At 54.8% G+C, this 21910-nt stretch overlaps 6 protein-coding genes across 6 annotated transcripts; 4 read left to right on the top strand and 2 right to left on the bottom strand.

The window, feature by feature from the left end:
* The first annotated feature begins 34 nt into the window (after positions 1-34).
* Positions 35-1345, top strand: K437DRAFT_236592 (ribosomal protein L17). The gene is made up of 4 exons (XM_013387305.1): positions 35-145; positions 223-247; positions 316-463; positions 530-1345. The coding sequence occupies exons 1-4, from the start codon at positions 109-111 to the stop codon at positions 1250-1252; spliced, it is 933 nt and encodes a 310-aa protein (XP_013242759.1). The 5' UTR covers positions 35-108; the 3' UTR covers positions 1253-1345.
* An 839-nt stretch (positions 1346-2184) lies between these two features.
* On the bottom strand, positions 2185-3828 carry K437DRAFT_294875 (uncharacterized protein). The gene is made up of 2 exons (XM_013387304.1): positions 3645-3828; positions 2185-3578 (listed from the first exon to the last, which is right to left on the bottom strand). The coding sequence occupies exons 1-2, from the start codon at positions 3660-3662 to the stop codon at positions 2238-2240; spliced, it is 1359 nt and encodes a 452-aa protein (XP_013242758.1). The 5' UTR covers positions 3663-3828; the 3' UTR covers positions 2185-2237.
* A 225-nt stretch (positions 3829-4053) lies between these two features.
* K437DRAFT_236589 (beta and beta-prime subunits of DNA dependent RNA-polymerase) lies at positions 4054-8479 on the top strand. Its single transcript, XM_013387303.1, has 7 exons — positions 4054-4323; positions 4409-4707; positions 4774-4886; positions 4955-6866; positions 6931-8220; positions 8287-8354; positions 8423-8479. The coding sequence occupies exons 1-7, from the start codon at positions 4317-4319 to the stop codon at positions 8427-8429; spliced, it is 3696 nt and encodes a 1231-aa protein (XP_013242757.1). The 5' UTR covers positions 4054-4316; the 3' UTR covers positions 8430-8479.
* Positions 8480-8993: 514 nt separating this feature from the next.
* On the top strand, positions 8994-11414 carry K437DRAFT_257089 (Pkinase-domain-containing protein). Its single transcript, XM_013387302.1, has 5 exons — positions 8994-9831; positions 9901-10321; positions 10384-10700; positions 10775-10806; positions 10880-11414. The coding sequence occupies exons 1-5, from the start codon at positions 9164-9166 to the stop codon at positions 10924-10926; spliced, it is 1485 nt and encodes a 494-aa protein (XP_013242756.1). The 5' UTR covers positions 8994-9163; the 3' UTR covers positions 10927-11414.
* On the bottom strand, positions 10956-14223 carry K437DRAFT_294872 (N-terminal acetyltransferase A, auxiliary subunit; the record flags this gene model as incomplete). Its single annotated transcript, XM_013387301.1, has 6 exons — positions 10956-11639; positions 11741-12377; positions 12447-13369; positions 13442-13592; positions 13681-13830; positions 13879-14223. 6 exons carry the CDS (start codon positions 14221-14223, stop codon positions 11026-11028), a joined length of 2820 nt encoding a protein of 939 aa, XP_013242755.1. The 3' UTR covers positions 10956-11025.
* A 776-nt stretch (positions 14224-14999) lies between these two features.
* Positions 15000-18181, top strand: K437DRAFT_290970 (P-loop containing nucleoside triphosphate hydrolase protein). The gene is made up of 3 exons (XM_013387300.1): positions 15000-15177; positions 15426-17941; positions 18026-18181. Coding segments are annotated over exons 1-3 (2529 nt in total). The 5' UTR covers positions 15000-15175; the 3' UTR covers positions 18037-18181.
* Positions 18182-21910: the final 3729 nt, after the last annotated feature.

Below are 21910 nucleotides of genomic sequence, written 5' to 3'. Positions count from 1 at the left end.
GCGGACATCCTTCCAAATCTTCTGACATCGCTCACGCAATTCGCTATGCCTCAAGGTCAAGAGTGCCGGTTGTTGGAGTAGACGCAAAGGTGCACTGCGGTCGACACTATGAAGAATCACGCTTTCCGTAAATTGAGTAGGACTTGTGAGTGTGTGCTCACTGCTGGGAAGAAGCGCAGAGCACGAACTGACGATGCTCCCCGTGCGCTCGCTCAATCTCAGCCTCGCATCGGCGAGCCTTGCTACGGTGCGTTCGCAGCCAATAGACTCGCTAAGGCGTGCTTATTGAAAATAACTACTCCTTTTTCATTTTAGGAATCTCGTCACATCGCTCTTCGAACATGGTCGAATCGTCACTACTGTGGCCAAAGCAAAGGAGGCCGCTAGAGAAGCCGAAAAAGTGATCACACTAGGCAAGAATAACACCGCACCGTCTTTGTCGCAGGCGGGCGCTTTCCTATTCGTGAGCTTGGCCGCATCTCCCATCGTTTACTTCAGAGTAGAGTGTTGAATGTGCACCGCATTGCAGTCTCAAAAGGAAAGTATGCGACAGCTGAAAGACCTCGCTCAACGCTACGCCGAGCGACCCGGAGGATACACCCGTATACATCTGAATGGTAATCGCAAAGGAGATCATGCTCCTCGCGCGATTCTGGAGCTGGTGGACAATCCACGCGACCTGCGCTTAGAGATGACTGCAAGGGCGATTGCTCGTGAGACCCTTCGCAAGGGCTTTGGCAAGAATGCAGCTCTCGTAGACTATGTTTCTGGAAAGCGCTTCAGTGCAGCTGACTTTTCCGAAGGACACGAGAAGAGGTTCGCACTATTGACCGCTAAGAACATCAAGAAAGTCACCCAGTTTGGCGGCGAAGAAGCGCGGGAGCGTCTGGCCTTGAAAGCGAATGCTGCATTGCTCTGGCTCAGAGCAGAGGAGGCAGCAGAAGGCGAGCGCCGGGTGGACACTGCAAGAATGCAAGGGTGGCACGAGAATGCGCCAAGAGGTTCCACCACTCCAAGAGCGATCGTGACGAGGCCATACAAAGGCAGAAAGTGGCTTGCAGGCGAAGAAGAGAGGGGAAGCACAGGCGTCGTGTCTACACCTCGGCTGGTGAGGAAGGGTCTCCCGAGGAAACACAGCGTCATCCGGATCGGCAAAGGGGAGTTTGCCAAGAGGACAAGGGCACGGTCAGTGTTGCCTCCTATGCATCTCCTACCACAGCGAACACCAACCCGATCAGCTAGTTCCGCGTGATTTGCCGCGTTCACTCCAGCCCTCTCAATGCCTGTATAATATTACCTCGATTCCTCGTCCATTCGGGCAGGCGACTTGCATTGCCGTTTCCTTACAGACATAAAGAAGCTGGCCATGCGTCCTGACTCCTCTTGGGATTCGAGCTTTGACATTTGTCATATATGAGGGCGTCGAAGCATTCGACGATTGAGGAGAACCTTGAGCATGTGTTTGATGGTTCCGTGACCCGGGTCACCCGAATGTACCAAGAATTTTGAGCATCGCCCGCCGAACAGTGACCCATTGCTTTGACTCTGTCTCTCACCTCCCCGGTGCTGTTAATGATCGCATGCATCTTTGTTCTCTCTGCTTCAACCACGCAGCTCCCCTTTCTTTTTACCGAGTCCAGACACCAGCTTAACAGACACACACTCCGACCCGAACACCGTTTGAGGCACTGCGAGATCGCAATCATGTTTGGAGGTAAGCCTATTGCTCAGCCAAAGCTGACTATATTCTGTCCCCTTGCCCTGGTCCACTTGCCATTGGCTGAGGCACATGCTCCGGACCGCTGATATTCCCAATCTGATTCGCTGCAGCACCACCAAAGCCATCGCCAGCAGAGCAAGCTGCCAACAAACTGCAGGTAAGTCGCGTGAATGTGCAGCGAATCGGCTTTGGCTGCCCCTCGCTAATTTTCCGACGATACTGGTTTTCTTCAGGTGCAGCGAACCATCAACAATTTCGTCCTCGTTGCTGGGGTGCTGTACTCAAGTAAGCTCTGACCAAACTGAGGACATGATTCTACGCTTGCGATTGACTGACGTTGGGATGATGGTGATGTGAACCTTGACAGTACCGATTGTCCTTGGTCACCTGACGAGGAAGTAGACACGAGCGTTTGGCACGAAAGCTTCACACAACTGAGAATTGTATCAAGACCACACTGAACGCGAGGCGAATGATATAAAATCACTTGATGTGGATGCTACAGTACTACTATCGTTCAGTCTGCCTCGATACGTTGCAGCCCCTGTCTCCCTCGTGCCAGCCTTTCGCCCAGGTCGATATTACTGCCACCCACCATCTTGCGCTGCTGATCAATCAAAAAGTCCGCCTTCGGCGCATCACTGCATGCATGCGTGCCATACCGCTTGCGAGCTTTCTCTTGATCGGCCTCCTGTTGTGCCCGCTCCGCAGCCTCCTCCGCTTCGACTCGGGAGAGCAAGGCCGTTCGCTCTGACTGTACCGCAACTGCATTGCCCATCATCCGCGCGAGCTTCGCTGCCGCATCTTCCCCTGCTGCTGAAGAACTTGCGGGAGGTCTAGTCGTAGAACTCGAAGATTCGATTGAAGGCCGACCCTGGTCACGGCTTGTGGACCGCGGATGCCGCGGGTCGCCAGTTTCTGGCCACCTCGAGCGCGATGAAGGTCCAGCATCAGAAGGGCTTACCCTGTACTCTGCGCGCGAAGACTGTGGCGGCCTTGCCAGCAGAGGCTGGTGATCACCCGTGCCTTCTCTGCGATATGGCGCCTCCCGGCGGTCTGCGCGCCTATACTCGTACGAGCGGCTGGAGGAATGATCTCGATCACGAGATGTATAACGTGATTCTTGATCTCTGTATCTGCACTCCGCGGGACTTCGAGTCTTTGGTAGACGCTCATAATAGTCATTGTGGCGTCGCGATTCGTCACGATCCCTGCGCGCGGGGCTGCAACTCCTTCTGGGACTGAGACTTCTGCTCATGCTTGACCCCCTGCCTTTGCTTTGCGCATGCCGACTTGCACGCCGCTCCTCCTTGGCTCTGCGCTTCTCCTCTTTCCGCCTTCTGCGTGCCTCCTTGTCCTCGCCCGTGTCCAGCCCATTGGCTTTGCGCAGCTCACGCAATCGCGTGGGATCTCTGAGAAGTGCCTCGTAAGCTGCTTGCTCCTGCCGCTTGATGGTAACCAGCGGGTCCTCTCGCACTTTTGCAGCCAAGTCTTGCGCAGTGTTGGCGTTCTGAATCGCCATGAAGGTCTCCTCTCCACTTGCCTTGGACAAGTGTTGTCCTTCATCGGCGCGCAGCAGCTTGTCCACCCGCTTCTTTCCCAGCAGGTAGTCCTCCAAGTCACCAGCGCTGGGACCTCCGCCTGTCGATGGTGTTGCGTACATCCAATCAACCTTTTCTTGTCGCTTTTTCCCACCTGCTTCTTCCTGCAGGCGTTGCAGCTCCTGCATCTCGCGCTCTTGGTCACGCTCTCTCCGCAACTCCTCCAGTTTCTTGCGCTCTTCAAATGCTTTTTTCTCTTGCTTCCATACCCGTTCTTGATTCACCATCAAGAGCGGGTGCCAGCTCTTTTTCATATTCTGCAAGGCAAGTAATAACGTGATTAAACAACAGCCCTCTCGCTTGACTCCGACAGATTGACTCACAAGGTCTCCGCCACCCATCTTGTCCACGTTTCGCTATTTCTCGCCGGGGAAAAAGAGTTCTTGCTATACAACCGGCGGTATCCGTCACTTCCAGGTCTTATATGCCAGAACCTTGCAGAAAGAAGTTGCCAAGGCTTTCATTCCAGCGTGTACCCGTGTCGATTCAGATGGATGCAAGTCTATATAGTGTTGTTCGCGATGCGGATGTAAGAAGTGTAATCCTCTTGTTGAGGTGTTGAAGGGCGCTCTGTCGAAGGAGAGTCCGGCGAGGGCACTAACGCGCAGTTCGAGAGCCCACGCGGATCGTGGATGCATCTCAGCGCAGACGAGACGCGGTCGTATGCGATGTGCACATACTCAACAAAGCTTTCGACGTCGTCACAACTTGCTTCACTCTTCTTGACCACCGCCACGCTCTTCAGTCGTCAGCCACCTTTGCCATATCCATAGCGACAGATCGCAAGGGAAATTCACTGGTTGCAAGAGAGAAGTATCCAGTGGACAAGGCCAAGAGCTGGCACCGTGGCAAGCCGTAGTGGCGTCGAGAAGGTTCGCCGAGGAGTGTCCCCAGGTCGCGAGCGGTGCCCGTCGCTTGGATCGACTGTGCACTACTGCGGCGCCAGACGGATCGCGCAGGTCGTTAAGGGCAGTCAGGATTAAAGACTGGTCACCATGGCGGGTGAGCTTGCATATTCTGGTCGCATTCTCTTAAAGGCCCTTATTGATGATCTCTACATTTACGTTGACGTTCATTCGCGGCACAGACGTGTACTCCTCGTATGTGGCCGATCAGATGGACGCGGATGGCGTCAATGGGTTTCTTGGGAATTCCATGGGAGGAGATGGCTTCACGCAGGCAGAGATGGGATCAGAGGATGATATCACGCAGGAAGACTGCTGGGAGATCATCCGCGCCTTCTTCGAGGAGAAGGGCCTCGTGAGGCAGCAGCTGGATAGTTTCAACGACTTTCTGGGGACGACGATGCAAGAGCTCGTCCATGAAGTCGGACAGCTGACACTGGAGCAAGCAAAACAGTACACTGGCCAGGAGGACGATCGCACTGTGAGGCTCTCGACGGCTCAGAGCCAGCTGCGCAAAGGGCCATGAACTGACTTTGTCGAACTACAGATTCGTTACGAGATTGGGTTCGGTCAGATCTATTCGTCGCTTCCAAAGCAGACTGAGGACGATGGTGCGACTGCTCCAATGTACCCTCAAGATGCACGCCTCAGGAATCTCACGTGAGTCAAGCCTGCGAATGCCATCTTTCAAATCTGATGGCTGACATGCTGCCATTTGAAAAATACAGGTACGCTGCCCCCGTCTTCCTCGACATCACGCAGCGAAAGTACATCAAGATCGAAGATGCCGATGACGAAGAGGAGTGGGAAGAGGTCACCGAATCTCAGAATCCTACCCAAAAGGTCTTTATCGGCAAAGTGCCCATCATGCTGCAGTCCAATTTCTGTCGTCTCACCAATATGGACGACGACCGAAAATACTTAAAGGACGAGTGCCCTTACGATGAGGGTGGCTATTTCATTATCAATGGCTCTGAGAAGGTGCTCATCGCGCAAGAGAGAATGGCTGCCAATCACGTTTATGTCTTCTCGAAGGCGCCACCTTCCCCGATCACGTTCCTGGCCGAGATCCGCAGCGCGGTCGAGACTGGTGGCAAGACCATCAGCACTATGCAAATCAAGCTGCTATCCCGGACGAAGGACAAGGCAGTCAGCGGCAGCGTGATCCGAGCTACGCTACCATACGTCAAGTCGGACGTGCCGATCGTCATCATATTCCGCGCTCTTGGCATTGTTCCTGACAAGGAGGTTCTCCAGCACATCTGCTACGATCCGAATGACACACAGATGCTGGAAATGCTAAAGCCATGTATCGAGGAGGCGTTCATCATTCAGGACAAGGAAAATGCTCTTGACTGGATTGGGAGAAGAGGTACAGTCACTGGGCTGGCACGTGTCAAGAGGCGAGCGTACGCTCAGGAGATTCTGCAGAAGGAGATGCTTCCTCACATCTCGATGTCAGAGGGCAGCAACACCAAGAAAGCGTACTTCTTTGGCTACATGGTTCACAGGCTTCTTTTAGCGGCTCTCGAGCGACGAGAGATTGACGACCGTGACCATTTTGGCAAGAAGAGGTTGGATATGGCTGGGCCACTGCTGGCGGGGCTGTTCCGTATGCTGTTCAGAAAGCTCACAAGGGACATCTACCGCCATCTGCAAAAGTGTGTCGAGGAGAAGAAAGACTTCCACATCTCACAAGCTGTCAAGGCTGCAACGATCACCAATGGACTCAAATACTCCATCGCCACTGGCAACTGGGGTGACCAAAAGAAGTTCATGCAAGCGCGAGCGGGCGTATCGCAAGTGCTCAATCGATACACTTTCGCTTCAACGTTGTCTCATTTGCGTCGGTGCAACACACCCATCGGAAGGGACGGCAAGATCGCCAAGCCACGCCAGCTTCACAATACCCACTGGGGTATGGTGTGTCCGGCAGAGACGCCAGAAGGACAGGCTTGCGGACTGGTCAAGAATCTTAGTCTAATGTCGACGATTTCAGTCGGCTCGCCGTCCGGACCCATCCTCGAATTCTTGCAGTCGTTCAACCTCGAGTCGCTTGAAGACATGCCTATTGCGAGCAACAAGGCGACGAAGGTCTTTGTGAACGGCGTCTGGCTGGGAACGAGCGACGAACCTGGGCAGCTGGCCGTATTCATTCGTGAGCTGCGACGCAAGGACGACATCAGTGCAGAAGTCAGCATGGTACACGATATCAGAGAAAAGGAACTCAGGCTGTACACCGATGCAGGCCGTGTTCTCCGGCCGCTGTTCATAGTGGACGAAGACACTATGACGCTGAGGATGAAGAGGCATCACATGGACTGGCTCAGAAATAACTCCACACCCGATGGGCAACAGTGGAAATGGGCTGAGATCGTCAGCAACGCCCTTATCGAATATCTGGATGCGGAGGAAGAGGAGACGGTTCTCATCTGCATGAGTCCACAGGATCTTGAGGCTTCGCGGGCCTACAATGCCAATCCAAAGAGCTACGCTGCGCAGCACGCATCGTCGGACCCTTCGGCTCGTCTCGTCTCGACAGCATTCTTTGCTCCCAAGACTTGGACTCACTGCGAAATTCACCCGGCAATGATCTTGGGTATCTGTGCAAGTATCATTCCTTTCCCAGATCACAATCAAGTGAGTACAACGGTCATTTTCATTATCGAGCTGCTACTGACATGCCTCTCTCTTGCGCTTATAGTCGCCACGAAACACCTACCAATCTGCTATGGGCAAGCAAGCAATGGGTGTCTACCTCACAAACTACCAGATGCGCATGGATACGATGTCGAACATTCTCTATTACCCGCAGAAGCCACTGGCGACAACGCGGTCAATGGAGCACTTGAAGTTCAGAGAGCTCCCCGCTGGCCAGAACGCTATCGTCGCAATCCTCTGCTACTCAGGCTATAATCAGGAAGACTCTGTCATTATGAATCAGTCATCTATCGACCGTGGTCTATTCCGCTCGCTCTACTACCGCACATACACAGACATGGAGAAGAAGCTCGGTGTCATTCACCTCGAGTCCTTCGAAAAGCCGACTCGCGATACCACACTGCGCATGAAGCACGGCACATACGACAAGCTCGACGAGGACGGCTTGGTTGCACCGGGGACACGTGTGTCCGGCGAGGACATCATCATCGGCAAAACAACCCCGCTTCCTCCGGACAGCGAAGAGCTCGGTCTGCGAAATGCGATGCACGTAAAGCGCGATGTCTCTACGCCACTCAAGAGCACTGAGAACGGCATCGTCGATCAGGTTTTGGTTACTGTCAGCCACGATCACAGCCAACGCTTCGTCAAGGTCCGTGTTCGTTCGACAAGGGTTCCGCAAACAGGAGACAAGTTCGCTTCGCGACATGGGCAGAAGGGCACCATCGGCATCACCTACCGTCAGGAGGATATGCCTTTCACCAGCGAGGGGCTCACGCCGGACATCATCATTAACCCCCATGCCATTCCCTCGCGAATGACCATCGGGCACTTGGTTGAGTGTCTTCTATCAAAGGTCGCAACCCTCTCCGGCCAAGAAGGTGATGCGACCCCTTTCACTGACCTTACCGTCGAAGCAGTCAGCGAGATTCTTCGCGACAACGGCTACCAATCGCGTGGTCTGGAGGTCATGTACAATGGACATACTGGGCGAAAGCTCCAGGCACAGGTTTACCTTGGCCCAACGTACTACCAGCGACTCAAGCACATGGTAGATGACAAGATCCATTCGCGTGCTCGTGGCCCAGTGCAAATCCTGACCCGCCAGCCCGTTGAAGGTCGTTCTCGAGACGGTGGTCTTCGTTTCGGCGAGATGGAGCGCGATTGCATGATCAGTCATGGTATCGCCGCCTTCCTCAAGGAGAGGATGTTTGACGCGAGTGATGCGTATCGACTGCACGTATGTGACATCTGCGGTCTGACAGCCATTGCCAACCTCAAGAAAGGCACATTTGAGTGCAGAAGCTGCAAGAATCGCACGGCTGTGTCACAGGTACGTGCGGCGACATGGCAATCGGAGATTTGCGAAAAATGCTAATGGCCACACTCCATTTTACAGGTGTACCTGCCGTACGCGGCCAAGCTGCTCTTTCAAGAACTCGGTGCCATGGGCATCGCATCACGTCTGTGAGTGTAGCCATTTAGAAGCTGGGATTTACGTCAGACTCATCATGACATGTTAATTACTTCCACAGGTACTAAAACTAAAAGTGTATTTTAGCAGGTACTTCTGATTAGACCAGCATGCCCGCAGATTTTTAGCGAAGATGATCTCCGCCGTGCTGAGGCGCAGAATGAGGACGCGAAACTCAATGGGCTTGACGCAGTGTTTGTGGCGACTGAACCGGAAAAGTCTTCAAATTATGGTTAGAGCAATTCGCTGGATGCAGCATGGATATACAGCAGCAAATGTCACTAGTACGAATTGTAACCACGTCAATCACCAGACTGGATCATCTTGAAGTGATTGTGGTCTTCTAACATGATCTGTACCACCCACATATATGTGGGACCCGCATTGGTGCGTCCGCGGAGGGAAGCCCCTAATAAGAGACCTCCAACAATGTCCGTTTCTTGGCCCTCTTAGACAAGGGGGGCGGCTTAATAGGCTCCCTACCTCATATCGCATACGTGTTGGTAGCATTGATCATGACAGAAGAGAGATCGACAAAATCAACCATTTTGATGACGCACGCAGCATCCTACAGGCACGCCACACGCGTGACGCCACATTGCTTCCTCGGTTTGGACTTTTTTTTGGATCCCTGATGCTTGATTTCGGGCCCAACTTGATTTCATAGTCTATAGTTATTGGTGTTTGCAGCGAAAGCTCGAGGGCTATGCTCAGATTGCAGGTTGGATGATGCATCGAAACACGTGAGAATGGTAGAATCACGGAGAAGCGCGGCAGACACTTCTAGATCAACATCGATACGATGACTGACTCCCCAAAAGCCTCCAGGGGTGATAGAGACGCACATGATCTCATGTCTTCGCTTCGCGACAGGCAGGAAAACGGCAATGTTCATGGGGATCAGCCTCCGCCACGCAAGAAGTCTCGCTGGGAGCAAGACACTCAAGAAAATGACGAGGATGTTCTGGCAAGAGAAGCCGAACTGGCGCGAGCCAAGGCCGCGGCAAAGGCGGCGAGACAGAGACTTAAAGAGGCACGCAAGTCCAAACCTACTACATCTGTTGCCGGCACGACCTCATCACGGGGAAGCGATCACGAAATTGAGCAAGAAGGAAATAGTCAAAGTGCGCTCTCAGCACTACGCTCTGTCCGCGGAGAAGCCCGGGTGCCTACTGCGGGAAGAGCTCAGCCGCGTGTTCCATCGCGCAGCGCACACCCTCCCATTCATGGTTGCCGCAGCGTGTATGTTTATGAGCGGCTCAATCACATTGAAGAAGGCTCCTATGGTGTCGTCTTCCGAGCGAGAGAAAAGGAGACGGGCGAGATTGTAGCGCTCAAGAAGCTCAAAATGGACAAAGAGAAGAATGGATTTCCGATCACGAGCTTGAGGGAGATCAGGACTCTCATGGAAGCAAGGCACCCCAACGTTGTTCAAGTCAAGGAGATTGTTGTTGGTGATACCTTAACTCAGTGAGTGGGCGACAAAATCTCCATAAGGAGTATTTTAAGCTGACTTCATCTCAACAATTGCATTGAAAGAATTTTCATTGTTATGGAGTTCGTCGAGCACGATCTTAAAACTCTTCTTTCCACCATGCGCACCTCCTTCATCATCTCAGAAATCAAAACCCTGATGCATCAGCTGCTCTCCGCTGTCGCTTTGCTGCATTCGAACTGGATCATCCACCGTGACCTGAAGACGTCCAACCTGCTCATGAGCAACCGTGGCCAGTTGAAGGTGGCAGATTTTGGCTTGGCCAGGATGTATGGGGACCCCCTGGAGAAGGACGGAATGACAAGCTTAGTTGTCACACTCTGGTATCGTGCGCCAGAACTGTTACTCGGGGCCAGAGAGTACGATACGGCGATCGACATGTGGAGCGTAGGGTGCATTTTCGCCGAACTTCTAACAAAGGAGCCATTATTCATGGCAAAGAATGAGACGGAGCAGATTGCCAAGGTCAGTGCTCGCGGCGTCCAAATCATGTCAGTTTGAAACTCTCCTCATATGCGTTTCTATAGATATTCCGCCTGCTCGGTCAACCAACTGAAGACTCCTGGCCAGGATTCCAAGCCTTGCCGCTCGCCTCGTCGCTCAGCGTCAAAGTCGGTGCTCCGCCTTTCAGTACTCTGCGACAGAAATTCGCGCACGGCCAAGCACGAGGCGCACCCGTCTGTAGCGAAGCTGGGTTGGACCTTTTGCAGCGCCTGCTCACGTACGACCCGAGGAGAAGGATCACGGCGGAGGACGCGCTCAGGCATCATTGGTTCAAGGAAAGTCCAGCACCAGCGCATCCAGATACGTTTGGCAGTTTCCCGTCGGTCGCAGCGGGAGAGCGGTCAGTTCCACCAGACCGAAACACGGAGATTAGCTTGAGACTCAACGCATTCATTTTGCTCCTCCCGTACGTAGGCGACGCGACGCAAGCCCAAGTGCACCGCAACGTGAGTGAAATGCTTAACGGCACTTCCGAGGTGCGGGGAGATTTTTCTGACACCTTACGTTCTTTCGTTGCAGGCATAGCGGACCAAAAGCTCGCCTACAAACTCGAGCTGGACATTTGATAGGTGATCTGGACGAGTCATGAGACACTGATGCAGCTATGGATGGAATATACACATCACTACATGATACCCATTATCTTTCCAAGCGTGGAAGGATGGTCACCAAGCGTCAGTCGGGGCGTCTTCCCTGTCCTCATGTTTCACCGCTTCCCAGCGTTGACGCGCGGTCGCACGCTCTGAGGCTTCCGTGGAAAGCTCTTCGTCGGACTTGAAGGCATTCGCGCGCGGCCACAGTTTGCGGCACGCATCGTTGTACTCACGCAGCAGCGCAGCGTCGCCATCTACACCGCTGATTGAGCGCAGGAACTCTTGGCCGTCAATGAGACCTTGCAGCGACGAGGCCTTCGAAGACGAAGCCAGTTTCGGCAGGCGCAGGACGTACTCAGCCACATCGCTCTTACGCGCGTCGCCGTGTATGTGCAGCAACCCCTTTGCGGCGCCTAGGACGCGCAGAGCATTTTCTGAGTGGGCTTGTAGGTACTGCACGTTGAATGCATCGAGCGTCTTGCCGTCCGCGACTAAAGCTGACGATGGCGACGATGACGAGATAACGGAAGATAGCGCCGCTCTGATCGAATCCTGTACAGGCTCCGGTGCGCCGGAGAGGTCTGGGAGAAGCTGTTGGAGCCTGATGATGTTCACGTGCAGTTGATGATGAGCGGAGTCAAGGCAGTGGGCCTTGATGATCGCTCGTGCAGCAGCAAGCCAATTCTCTGCGAACAAAGCATGTGGTCCGCAGATTAGAGGCGTCAATAGCCATTCTTCTGATCTGTCTTTGTTGACACTGGCCACCATCCCGCAAGATAAAACTCACTCTCACGCACTGCCCACTCGAAAGTCGCGAGCCAAGTCTCGATTTGACCCGGCACGTTGGTCTGCAGGCCGCGACACACGTTCCTCGCAAGGGTGAGCGGTGCAAGGTCTGCCAGTTGCTGGACACCATCTGGATCCTGATCTTGCGGAGGCTGCGGTACCTCTTCTTCGTCATCTTTCTTCTTGTCCTTAGCTTCGGTTGCCTTCCCCGCTGCTGAAGCCGCCGCTTGTCGCGCAGCTTCCGCCTTGGCTTTTGCTTCGGCTTTTTTGCTCTTATTAGATTGTTTCTTGGCTTCCCCTTCTGCTCCCTTGACATCTGCTGCATCGGCGACGGTCCCGTTGGCGACGGCGCCATTGGTCGTGGGCCCGTGCGTCGCTGCACCGTTTGTAGCCATCCGAGACGATGCAGCGATAGCAGCGAGCCTCGACTTGCGCCCCGCCAGCTGGGCCATCTTGAGCGCCGGCTCGTCATGCATCTTGCAGCACAGCTCGACGGTCCGCAGCGCCGCTTGGACGTAAGGCTCGTGTGTCCGTATCTGGTCCGCGAACCGGATGGACTGGACGTACGAGCGAAGAGTGAATTTGCGGATGCAGTAGCCGTGGAAGTCCAGTTGGTCATTCCACATGTCGTTGATGACCTGTATCACGAAGCCAACACATTGAGAATCACGGATTGTCCTTGCGATAGGCAACACTAGAGCACTCACGCTGTCTATTTGCGATAACCGCTTGAGCGCAAGCTGGTAGTTTCCGAGTCGGAGATGGGCCTGTGCTTCTTCAGAGAGGTACCAGAAGGCCTGCATGTCGAACAGGTCTACCACGGGGTTGGCAACGTCTTGTTTCGTGAACAAACCGACAAGCTTGACCGCCGACTCGACATCGTCGATTCGCAGCGCGTACTTGGCTGCCTTGCAGTTCAGGTACCGGTCCTGCCCGTCGAGCAACCGCGCGTCATCTGCGGCGTGCGCGGCACCAAGCAGATCGCCGCTGCGCTTCAGAATGCGCGCACGCGTCATGTGCAGCTCGGGCATTGTCGGCGTGTGCGCCAGCGCCGAGTCGATGTACGCCAACGCGCGTTCGTGCTGTCCGGTGAAAGTGTAGTGTTGCGCGAGGAGATAGAGACACCAGAGATACGTGGATGGAGGCTCCTCGTCTTGCTCTTCGCCGCCTTGTCGCTCCCCTTGCTCTGAACTCGAAGAGGCAGCTCTGTCGCGCGGCTGCCACGCCTGACGCCTCGCTTCCGCGACCTTTTCAATCATTCTCTTCTTCTTTTCATCATCGTACAAGCGCTTGAGCGAGCTGAAAAGCGACGGCACGCCTTTCTGGCAATTCCGCACAATGTAGGCTTCCAGGCGCTTACGGAACTCATCGCCGTGCAGCAGTTGGAGCGCAACGCGCTTAACGGCCGCGCTGCTGGGTAGGCTCCGCTCAAGGTCTTCGATGACTTCGATCGCGTTTGACTGGTTCGATGACTCGGGGAGCTTGCCGGCTGACGAGGATGAGGGGAGTAGAACGCCTTTCGCCTCCAAGTAACCTTCGAGGTAGGCGTATGTATTTTGATTGCGTTCGAGGAGGGAGCGAAAGATTACGGCCGCCTCGTGAATCTTCTTTAGCGAGAGGCAGCAGCGAGCTGGAGAGGCAGAGAGGAAAGTAGGGTGTGAGCATGACAGAGCTTGAAGTTAAGAGGCAAGAACACACTCACCTCGAAGCTCGTCCTTTGCTTTTATATCAAGGATAGCCTTGCTGTTCTGGTCCAGCTTGTCTAGCGCTTCCTGATAGCGGCCCGCTTCCTCGAGAATCAAAGCATGGTATAGAATGGTCTCCGAATGCTCGAAGGACTTGTCAGGGTGAGACTGAAATTGAGCGGAATAAATGCTTCAACGAAACTGCTCCCACCTCTTCGTGTTCGGGATCAACTGATTGTATTCCGGTCAGGCTCACCTTGATAGTGTCCTCATAACTGTCCAGCACTCTTGCAGCTTCGTTCAAGCTACCAGCCAGATGATGCGAGATGGCGAGTTGGGTCCAATTGAGGCGGAGATGAGACTGCACCTTGAGCACCTTGAGGCGCTGTTCAATGACGGGCGCATGCTGTCGCAGCATTACATGCATGAGAGCGATCTCCCGATACATATTCACATTGGTCGGCTCCAGCCGTGCGGCCTGCATGTAGCATTTGAGCGCTTCTTCATAGTTGCGATCTTTGCGCTGGCAGATGGCGAGCGCGTGCCAGCACAGGAAGCTCGTCAGGTCCTGCCGCAACCCGCGCTTGGCCACGTCCACCGCTTCAGCTCTTCGCTCGAGCTGCGAGAGACAAAGCCCTTTGATGGCGAGCGTCTCACCGTGGTCGGGATACTTTTTGAGGATCTGCTCGGCACCCTTGAGCGACGCCTTGTACTTGCCGGAATCGTACTCAGCGATGGACCGACGAAGGATGGTCTGCTCCTTCGTCGCCAGCATCTTCTTGTCCTTCAGCGGCGCCATTTTCGTTGCCCTCGCCTAATGGGTCACGTGGTGCGAAGCACCCTCGACTATTGTTCACAGATCTAGGTGCTTTGCAAGGAAGGGGAAGGAAAAGATGCAATGCTTGAAAGTGAGTGCGTAGCAAGCATACGCGCATAACCCTTTGCCTCTCTCGCATTGGGTGCGAAGCATACGATCGTCCCCGTGGCAATCCTCGAAGCACCGGCAGCTAAAAGACGGAACTGGGAAGGGAGGACGATGATGCTGAGGCCTGGGAACCAGGGTTAGCAAGGCTCTAACCCTAAATTGTTACTCTATTATTTGTCGCTTCCTCACTAAGATGAAGCGTGTCACTGCGCTGCATTCCCTTCCTTTGCTCCTGGCTTGTTTTACGTTCTGGGGATCACAGCTTACACATGTAACTCGTGCAGTGCTCAGATGTGATAGAGTGGCTGGTGCGTGCGCCGCCTGCTTTTGTCTTCCGAGTTGAGAACATGGCAGACCGCAGAGGCGGCGGCAGCTCCCCGCTTGTGACTGCTCCAGTGCTTTCCGCCATGCCACAGAAAATTTTTGCTGGCCCGCGCTGGCTGGCTGGCTTCCACTGGACGGTCTCACAGGTCAAAGCGTGTCCTCCAGTGCTGTCGTCTCTCCACCAAGAATGCACACCACCACCTCGTCCACCGCTCGCCCTTCCCAAACTTCCTGTCCGCTCAGCTCACTCTCTTTTTTTTCCTGGTTCGTCCCTCCCCCCTATACACCGTTCGTGGCAACCACACCTTCACGCAGTCAAATATCTGGCAGCGAGAGACCGACACTGTCGTCCTCGTATAGCTCTTTCTGACTGCACATCCTTCGGTCGGTAGACTCTGGATTCTCGGACTCGGCAAGGTACTCTTTGTCCGCCCAGTCTTCCCTCCCCCTGCAACCCACTTTTTCCGAGTAACACCAGGCCCGGCAAGGGACATTCGCCAAGATGTGAGTTGCCCGGATATGAGCTTTGGTAGCGCTTGCAGGAGGTTCAGAGAAAGCTCTTCGGCGACTTGTGCTTGTGGCATGGGGAGTGTGCGATGTACGGGGCCGCGGTACTACATTTGCGGTGCTCGCAGTGGCGACGTGTGGCATGCAGGAAGATGGAGCAAGGACATACATTGCTGCACAGGGCCTTTGATATTCAGCATACAAGACATAGGCTGACGAATCTCTGGCTCCCTTTGCCTTTGCAGGGTTAACTTCACCGTCGATGAGATCCGTCAATTGATGGACAAGCCGACGAACATTCGTAACATGTCGGTCATTGCCCACGTTGACCACGGCAAGTCTACCCTGACCGACTCGCTTGTCTCCAAGGCCGGTATCATTGCCTCCGCCAAGGCTGGTGACATGCGTTTTACCGACACACGTGATGACGAGAAGGAACGTGGTATCACCATCAAGTCCACCGCCATCTCCATGTACTTCTCCATGGAGAAGGAGGACCTGGCCAACATCAAACAGCAGACCGAAGGCAATGACTTCTTGATCAATCTCATTGACTCGCCAGGGCACGTCGACTTTTCTTCCGAGGTCACCGCCGCCCTGCGTGTTACCGATGGTGCTCTTGTCGTCGTCGACTGCATTGAGGGTGTATGCGTGCAGACCGAGACTGTCTTGCGTCAGGCCCTTGGTGAGCGTATCAGCCCCGTCGTCTGCTTGAACAAGGTCGACCGTGCGCTTCTCGAGCTCCAGGTCTCTAAGGAGGACCTCTACCTCTCCTTCTTGAGGACCATCGAGTCGGTCAACGTCGTCATTGCCACCTACAACGATCCGGTTCTCGGCGAGTCCCAGGTGTACCCCGAGAAGGGCACTGTCGCCTTCGCCTCGGGTCTCCATGGCTGGGCCTTCACCCTCCGCCAGTTCGCCGCTCGCTACGCCAAGAAATTCGGTGTCGACAAGGAGAAGATGATGGTCAAGCTCTGGGGCGACAACTTCTTCAACCCCAAGACCAAGAAGTGGACCACCAAGGCGACCGACGCCGACGGCAAGCCCCTCGAGCGCGCCTTCAACACCTTCGTTCTCGACCCCATCTTCCGCATTTTCGACTCGGTCATGAACTTCAAGAAGGACGAGACCTTCAAGATTCTCGAGAAACTCGAGATCGCCCTCACCTCCGAAGAGAAGGATCTCGAGGGCAAGCCGCTCCTTAAGGTCGTCATGCGCAAGTTCCTGCCTGCCGGTGACGCTCTGCTGGAGATGATTGTCATCAACCTTCCCTCGCCTAAGACTGCTCAGAGGTACCGTGTTGAGACCCTGTACGAGGGCCCCATGGACGACGAGTCTGCCATCGGTATCCGTGACTGCGACGCCAACGGTCCGCTCATGCTCTACGTCTCGAAGATGGTCCCAACCTCTGACAAGGGCCGCTTCTACGCTTTTGGTCGTATCTTCTCCGGTACCGTCAAGTCTGGTCCCAAGATTCGCATTCAGGGCCCGAACTACAAGCCCGGCAAGAAGGACGACCTGTTCGTCAAGTCCATCCAGCGCACTGTGCTCATGATGGGTCGTTACATCGAGCCCATTGAGGACTGCCCTGCCGGTAACATTCTCGGTCTCGTTGGTGTCGACCAGTTCCTGCTCAAGAACGGTACCCTCACTAGCTCTGAGACGGCGCACAACATGAAAGTCATGAAGTTCTCCGTCTCCCCGGTTGTCCAGGTTGCCGTCGAGGTCAAGAACGCCAACGACTTGCCCAAGCTGGTTGAAGGTCTCAAGCGTCTCACCAAGTCGGACCCGTGCGTCCAGGCATGGATCAATGAGTCCGGAGAGCACATTGTCGCCGGTGCCGGTGAGCTGCATCTCGAAATCTGCTTGAAGGATCTCGAGGAGGACCACGCGCAGATTCCTCTCAAGAAGTCTGACCCTGTCGTCGGATACCGTGAGACTGTCCAGGCCACCTCTTCCATGACCGCGCTGTCCAAGTCGCAGAACAAGCACAACCGTCTTTACGTTGAGGCCATGCCTCTGGGTGAGGAGCTTTCCAGGGCCATCGAGGATGGCAAGATCACTGCTCGTGATGACTTCAAGGCTCGTGCACGTATCCTCGCCGATGAGTACGAATGGGACGTCACCGATGCACGTAAGATTTGGTGCTTCGGCCCCGACACGACCGGCCCGAACCTGATGGTTGACGTCACCAAGGGTGTTCAGTACCTCAACGAGATCAAGGACTCGTGTGTCGCTGCCATGCAGTGGGTGACTAAGGAAGGTGTTCTTGCCGAGGAGAACATGCGTGGTGTTCGCTTCAACATCATGGATGTCACGCTGCACACCGATGCCATTCACCGTGGTGGCGGACAGATCATTCCGACCTGCCGTCGTGTCTGCTACGCCGCGACGCTGCTCGCCCAGCCGGGTCTGCAGGAGCCGGTCTACCTGGTCGAGATCCAGTGCCCCGAGTCTGGTCTGGGTGGTATCTACTCTACTCTCAACAAGAGGCGAGGACAGGTCGTGCTCGAGGAGCAGCGCCCTGGTACCCCGATGTACACCGTCAAGGCGTACCTGCCGGTCAACGAGTCGTTCGGATTCAACGCCGCGCTCAGGCAGGCCACCGGAGGCCAGGCCTTCCCGCAAAGCGTCTTCGATCACTGGGAGCTTATGGGCGGTAACGCCGCCGACCCCAAGAGCAAGATCTACGAGCTGGTCAAGACCATCCGTACCCGCAAGGGCCTCAAGGAGGACGTGCCACCTCTGGACACTTACTACGGTGCGTACTGCGTGCATGTCTCATCCAAATTGACAAAGATCACGAAGCTGATACTCCTTATTTTTGCGTGCCTTGAATACACAGACAAGTTGTAAGAAGGCCCCGCCAAGCGACAAGCGTCACACAGAACGGAAAGCTCCGCTTTTCTTTTTGCATTCCTCGTACCTCTTACTCAAACCTCTACAACACCTGTACAAAATCTCCGCTTCACGAAGCATTTCTTTTGCCTGCTTTCCTCTGCCTGGCGTTCTTGTGATTTGCGTGCACAATTTGATTTGATGCTACCTTGCCGACCACAACGGGTCCAGCACTCAATTAGTCAGCTTTCGGTACCCAATGCCCAGTGCTGCACAGTGCATCTGGAGACGCTCGTGGCCATAGAGATGACTTTGAAAAAAGCATTGTTAGCTTTACACAATTGTCGAGTACTATTGCCAGCAGGTACCGACCAACCAGGAACTGGTCACGGAGTGCGGAAGGGTTGCTGGCCAGAGTCACGCTGCTTGCGGATCATGGCCCTTTGGGCGTCGCCCTCCACGGCACCACTCCTCAGCCTGCCAGCAGGAAGAAGTGAGAAGAGGCAAGACAGAGAGCCTTCAGCTTGAGGCTCCCCTGCCGCGTTCGGGTTCCCTTCCCCCTCCAACAGCTGCCTCACCACCAAAAGTAGCCGACCAGGTGAAGGAGAGCGATGAAGAGCGCCACCCGAGCCGGGCCGCAGGCGATCCTGATCTCAGGCACTTCACCCATCGCCAGGCTCGCGGCCGTCTGATTTCGAGCAGCGTTGATCATTTTGACATTGATAGACGTAACTTTGGTATTTGATATTGGTCTTCCAGCGAACAAACGGCTATAGCGTATCATGGCCTATGCGCAGGCAGGCGAATGGCTTTTCGACCTTTCGAGCAAGTCATCCTTCACAACAATTGCGCAGCAAGCCCACCCCTACCACTCCTCCTGCCCACCCCGGCACCCCATAGTCCACATACTCCAAAGCCCACCCAGGTCACAGCACTGCCACCCGACCCGCCGGCTAAATATATCAGAACATTCGTATGTGCAAAGGGTTGTTGTACATGCTCGTATGTACGAGTTCGTAGAAAGGTTCAAGCACTGGGTCAGGGTGCAAATTAAAGATTGGTGCCTTTCTTGGCTTCGCCCGTCGCCAGGCTAGGCCAGGCCAGGCTTGGTCATGCCAGCTTTCGACACCGTTTCTTGGTAAGACACCGCCGCCTTCAGATGCAATAAATACGGGGACGACAATCTCCATCATCACTGTCGTGCGCCGTGGGCGCTGGACTCAACCGCTCGTGCACCGTCGCGCCTGTCCCTCCATGATCAATACAACGGCAATAGGAGCCAGACTTCCAGATCCAGAGGAATAATGACACCACAATCAGCAGTCATGTGACCACGACCAGAAGTTAGTAAGATCGATCACTTCCACAAACCGAGGAACACTTGGGGTACCCTGTATGTATGTACTTTGTTTGTACGCATGACTATATGATGTGCCTACGACAAGCCATAAATAAATTTGATATTTGTGGCGAGCGATTCTCAACTGTGGCGTATCTAGCTGGTCCCGAATGTCCGGTGAATGTAGATGGACAACAGCACAAGGTCGCGTCACCCTTATAATTACTTCTGTTCACCGCTGTGACTACATTCAGTTCACCGTCATCCTGGATCTGGAAAGAGGTTGCTCAACCTTTCTATCGTCTGTCGCACTACATATAGGTGATTCCCAAATTCGGGTCGGCCCCCCGCCAATACTGCCTATCTCAACTTTCTCGGCTGCAGGGAGGTTGATGCCTTCATGGAGCGTGAACAATGAATGGTATAAAGGGTCACAGTTGAGCAGCACAAAAGACAAGGTACCGCACTTCGACTTACCAATGTTGCAACTTCTATCCCATTTGACCAGTCAAGTTTGTTCGATCGCCACCAAGGGCGCAATCTTCATATAGTGACATCGATTTTAAACCCCTTTTCAAGCCGCTACAACCATCAAGCCGCCTGTAGATAGGACATATTGGCTTGCGACCATCCTCGCCCGTTTTCACGCACTCGGAGCGGGGTGATCCTGGATACTCAACATTGGGTGCCCACGCCTGCTCTCGCCAACATCATCACATCCCCCTTTATCCATCAGACTGAAGCCATTGGTCATTTTCTAGCCCATGAACGACTCTCACAAACGTCTTTGCATCACGAACCGTACGACGAACCATGGATCAACACCCTTTTCATATTGACCATTTGCACTTAGACGACTGAGTCCATACAAGACACGTAAGGAAAACAGCCAAAACCGGCAGCACCATGTCCTTTGGGACTCAGCATGTTCAAGAGGGCAGCGACCCGCCAGCTCCGTTTCAGGATGCTGTCGATGGGCTTGGAACAACGGACGTAAGCTCTTCTTCGGCAGTTCGCTGTGCAATGGAGGCTATGGCGGCAGTGGAAGGGTTCGAAATCAGCCGCTCTACCCGTTCTTCCAGCTCGGAAGGGTTGCGAATAGGCGGTCAAGCGATGTCGCGCGACGCTGGCACCAGCTCCCGCTCGCAAGCGAATCAGCAGGGTACCGGCAGCAGCACCGAGGCCACGGTCAGCAAGACTGCTCTTGGTGCTGCAAGCCGCCTAATGCCGGAATATTCAGAACCTGCAGACACATTCGGTAGTTCGGCATCTGGCTCATATCCCGCTGCGCGGTCGCCGTCTCTGCGTCTCGAACTATCCCACTTTCCATCATCCAGTCGCCAGACCAAGACTTTAGCGCCGGCGGTGGCATCAGCAGCAGCAGCTGGCAACGACGACAGAGAGGCTATCCACGTTGAAGGAGCCGTTTCTTATGTGAACCAGGAGCAGCCCGAACTTCTCGAATTGCCGCGACGCAGATACAGCGCTTCCACTGCAAGGGAAAAAGGCAAGATGCGCGAGCGCGACGTCTCGCCGGATAACGATGACGCCGTCCCCAGCTCTGCAACTGCAGGGGGTCTTGAGAATCGGGGATCGGCCCCGCGATCGCAGACGTCACTATTGTCCACGTCATCCTCCGGGTCATGGCAGCGAAATCGCTGTACTCGCGATCGAGCACTACTGCGGGACAACAGTGTCGGCTCGTCCAACACTTTTGGAGAAGGAACCCGCAGCGTTCCTCCACCAGGGCCGTTAGCCTTTCCATTACATTCGGTCCCCTCAACATCCGACAACGAAACACACGAGTGTGTCAGCTTTCCAAAGCGAAACCCCTTCGCACCTCTACAGGTGCAGGATCAGTTCTCGCCCATTCCTTTAGAAAGAATGGGCAAGCATAACAGCTTGTCACCCCCTTCCTCTACAGCACGGTCTCATCAAGCCTCGCAGTTGAGCATGTGCACGATGGAGTCCGCAGTAGCGCCAAACAGAGACACCAACAACGCCGGCTCGCTCACCGCAGCGGATGTCATGGTGCACCGTGCGTCCGGCTCTGTCTCTCGCTCCGGTTCGACGGGCAGTGTCGGCAAGAGGAGCCGCAAGGCCAGCACAGCTATGGTGGCGAATAGAAGAAGCGATTCGGCCGGCAGCCGTGGCTTCGCGACAAATCCCGTGCCGCTGTCTGGGGGCAGCTCAAGCGGCAGTGCGCACCTTAGCACCAGCAAGAGCGGGCTGAGCGCGCGAAGAGCTCGTGCGCAGAGTGTGCCACACATCTTGACGAGCGGCCCAGTACCGGCAATCAGAACAAATTTGAAGCGCCCGTCAGTTGATGCTGCAGGAAATGTGAGGGTCGCGTCATCATCATTCTCATCCAGAGCTCGGCTAGCCTCCCACAAGGCTCCACCGGTCGTACGCAGCACAAGTGCTGCAAGCCGCATCGAGGAACGCGGCCGCGCAGCCTTGTCGACATCGCTGGCGAGCCAAAGCTCCGAGAGGACACCTCGGCCTCATTCCTGGGGTCCTCAGCGCACCATTGACGTGCCGGTGCGAAGAGCA

The sequence above is a fragment of the Tilletiaria anomala genome (genome assembly GCF_000711695.1).
Source record: "Tilletiaria anomala UBC 951 chromosome Unknown K437scaffold_52, whole genome shotgun sequence".
NCBI lineage: Eukaryota > Fungi > Basidiomycota > Exobasidiomycetes > Georgefischeriales > Tilletiariaceae > Tilletiaria > Tilletiaria anomala.
This window is presented reverse-complemented; position numbering and strand designations above follow the sequence as displayed.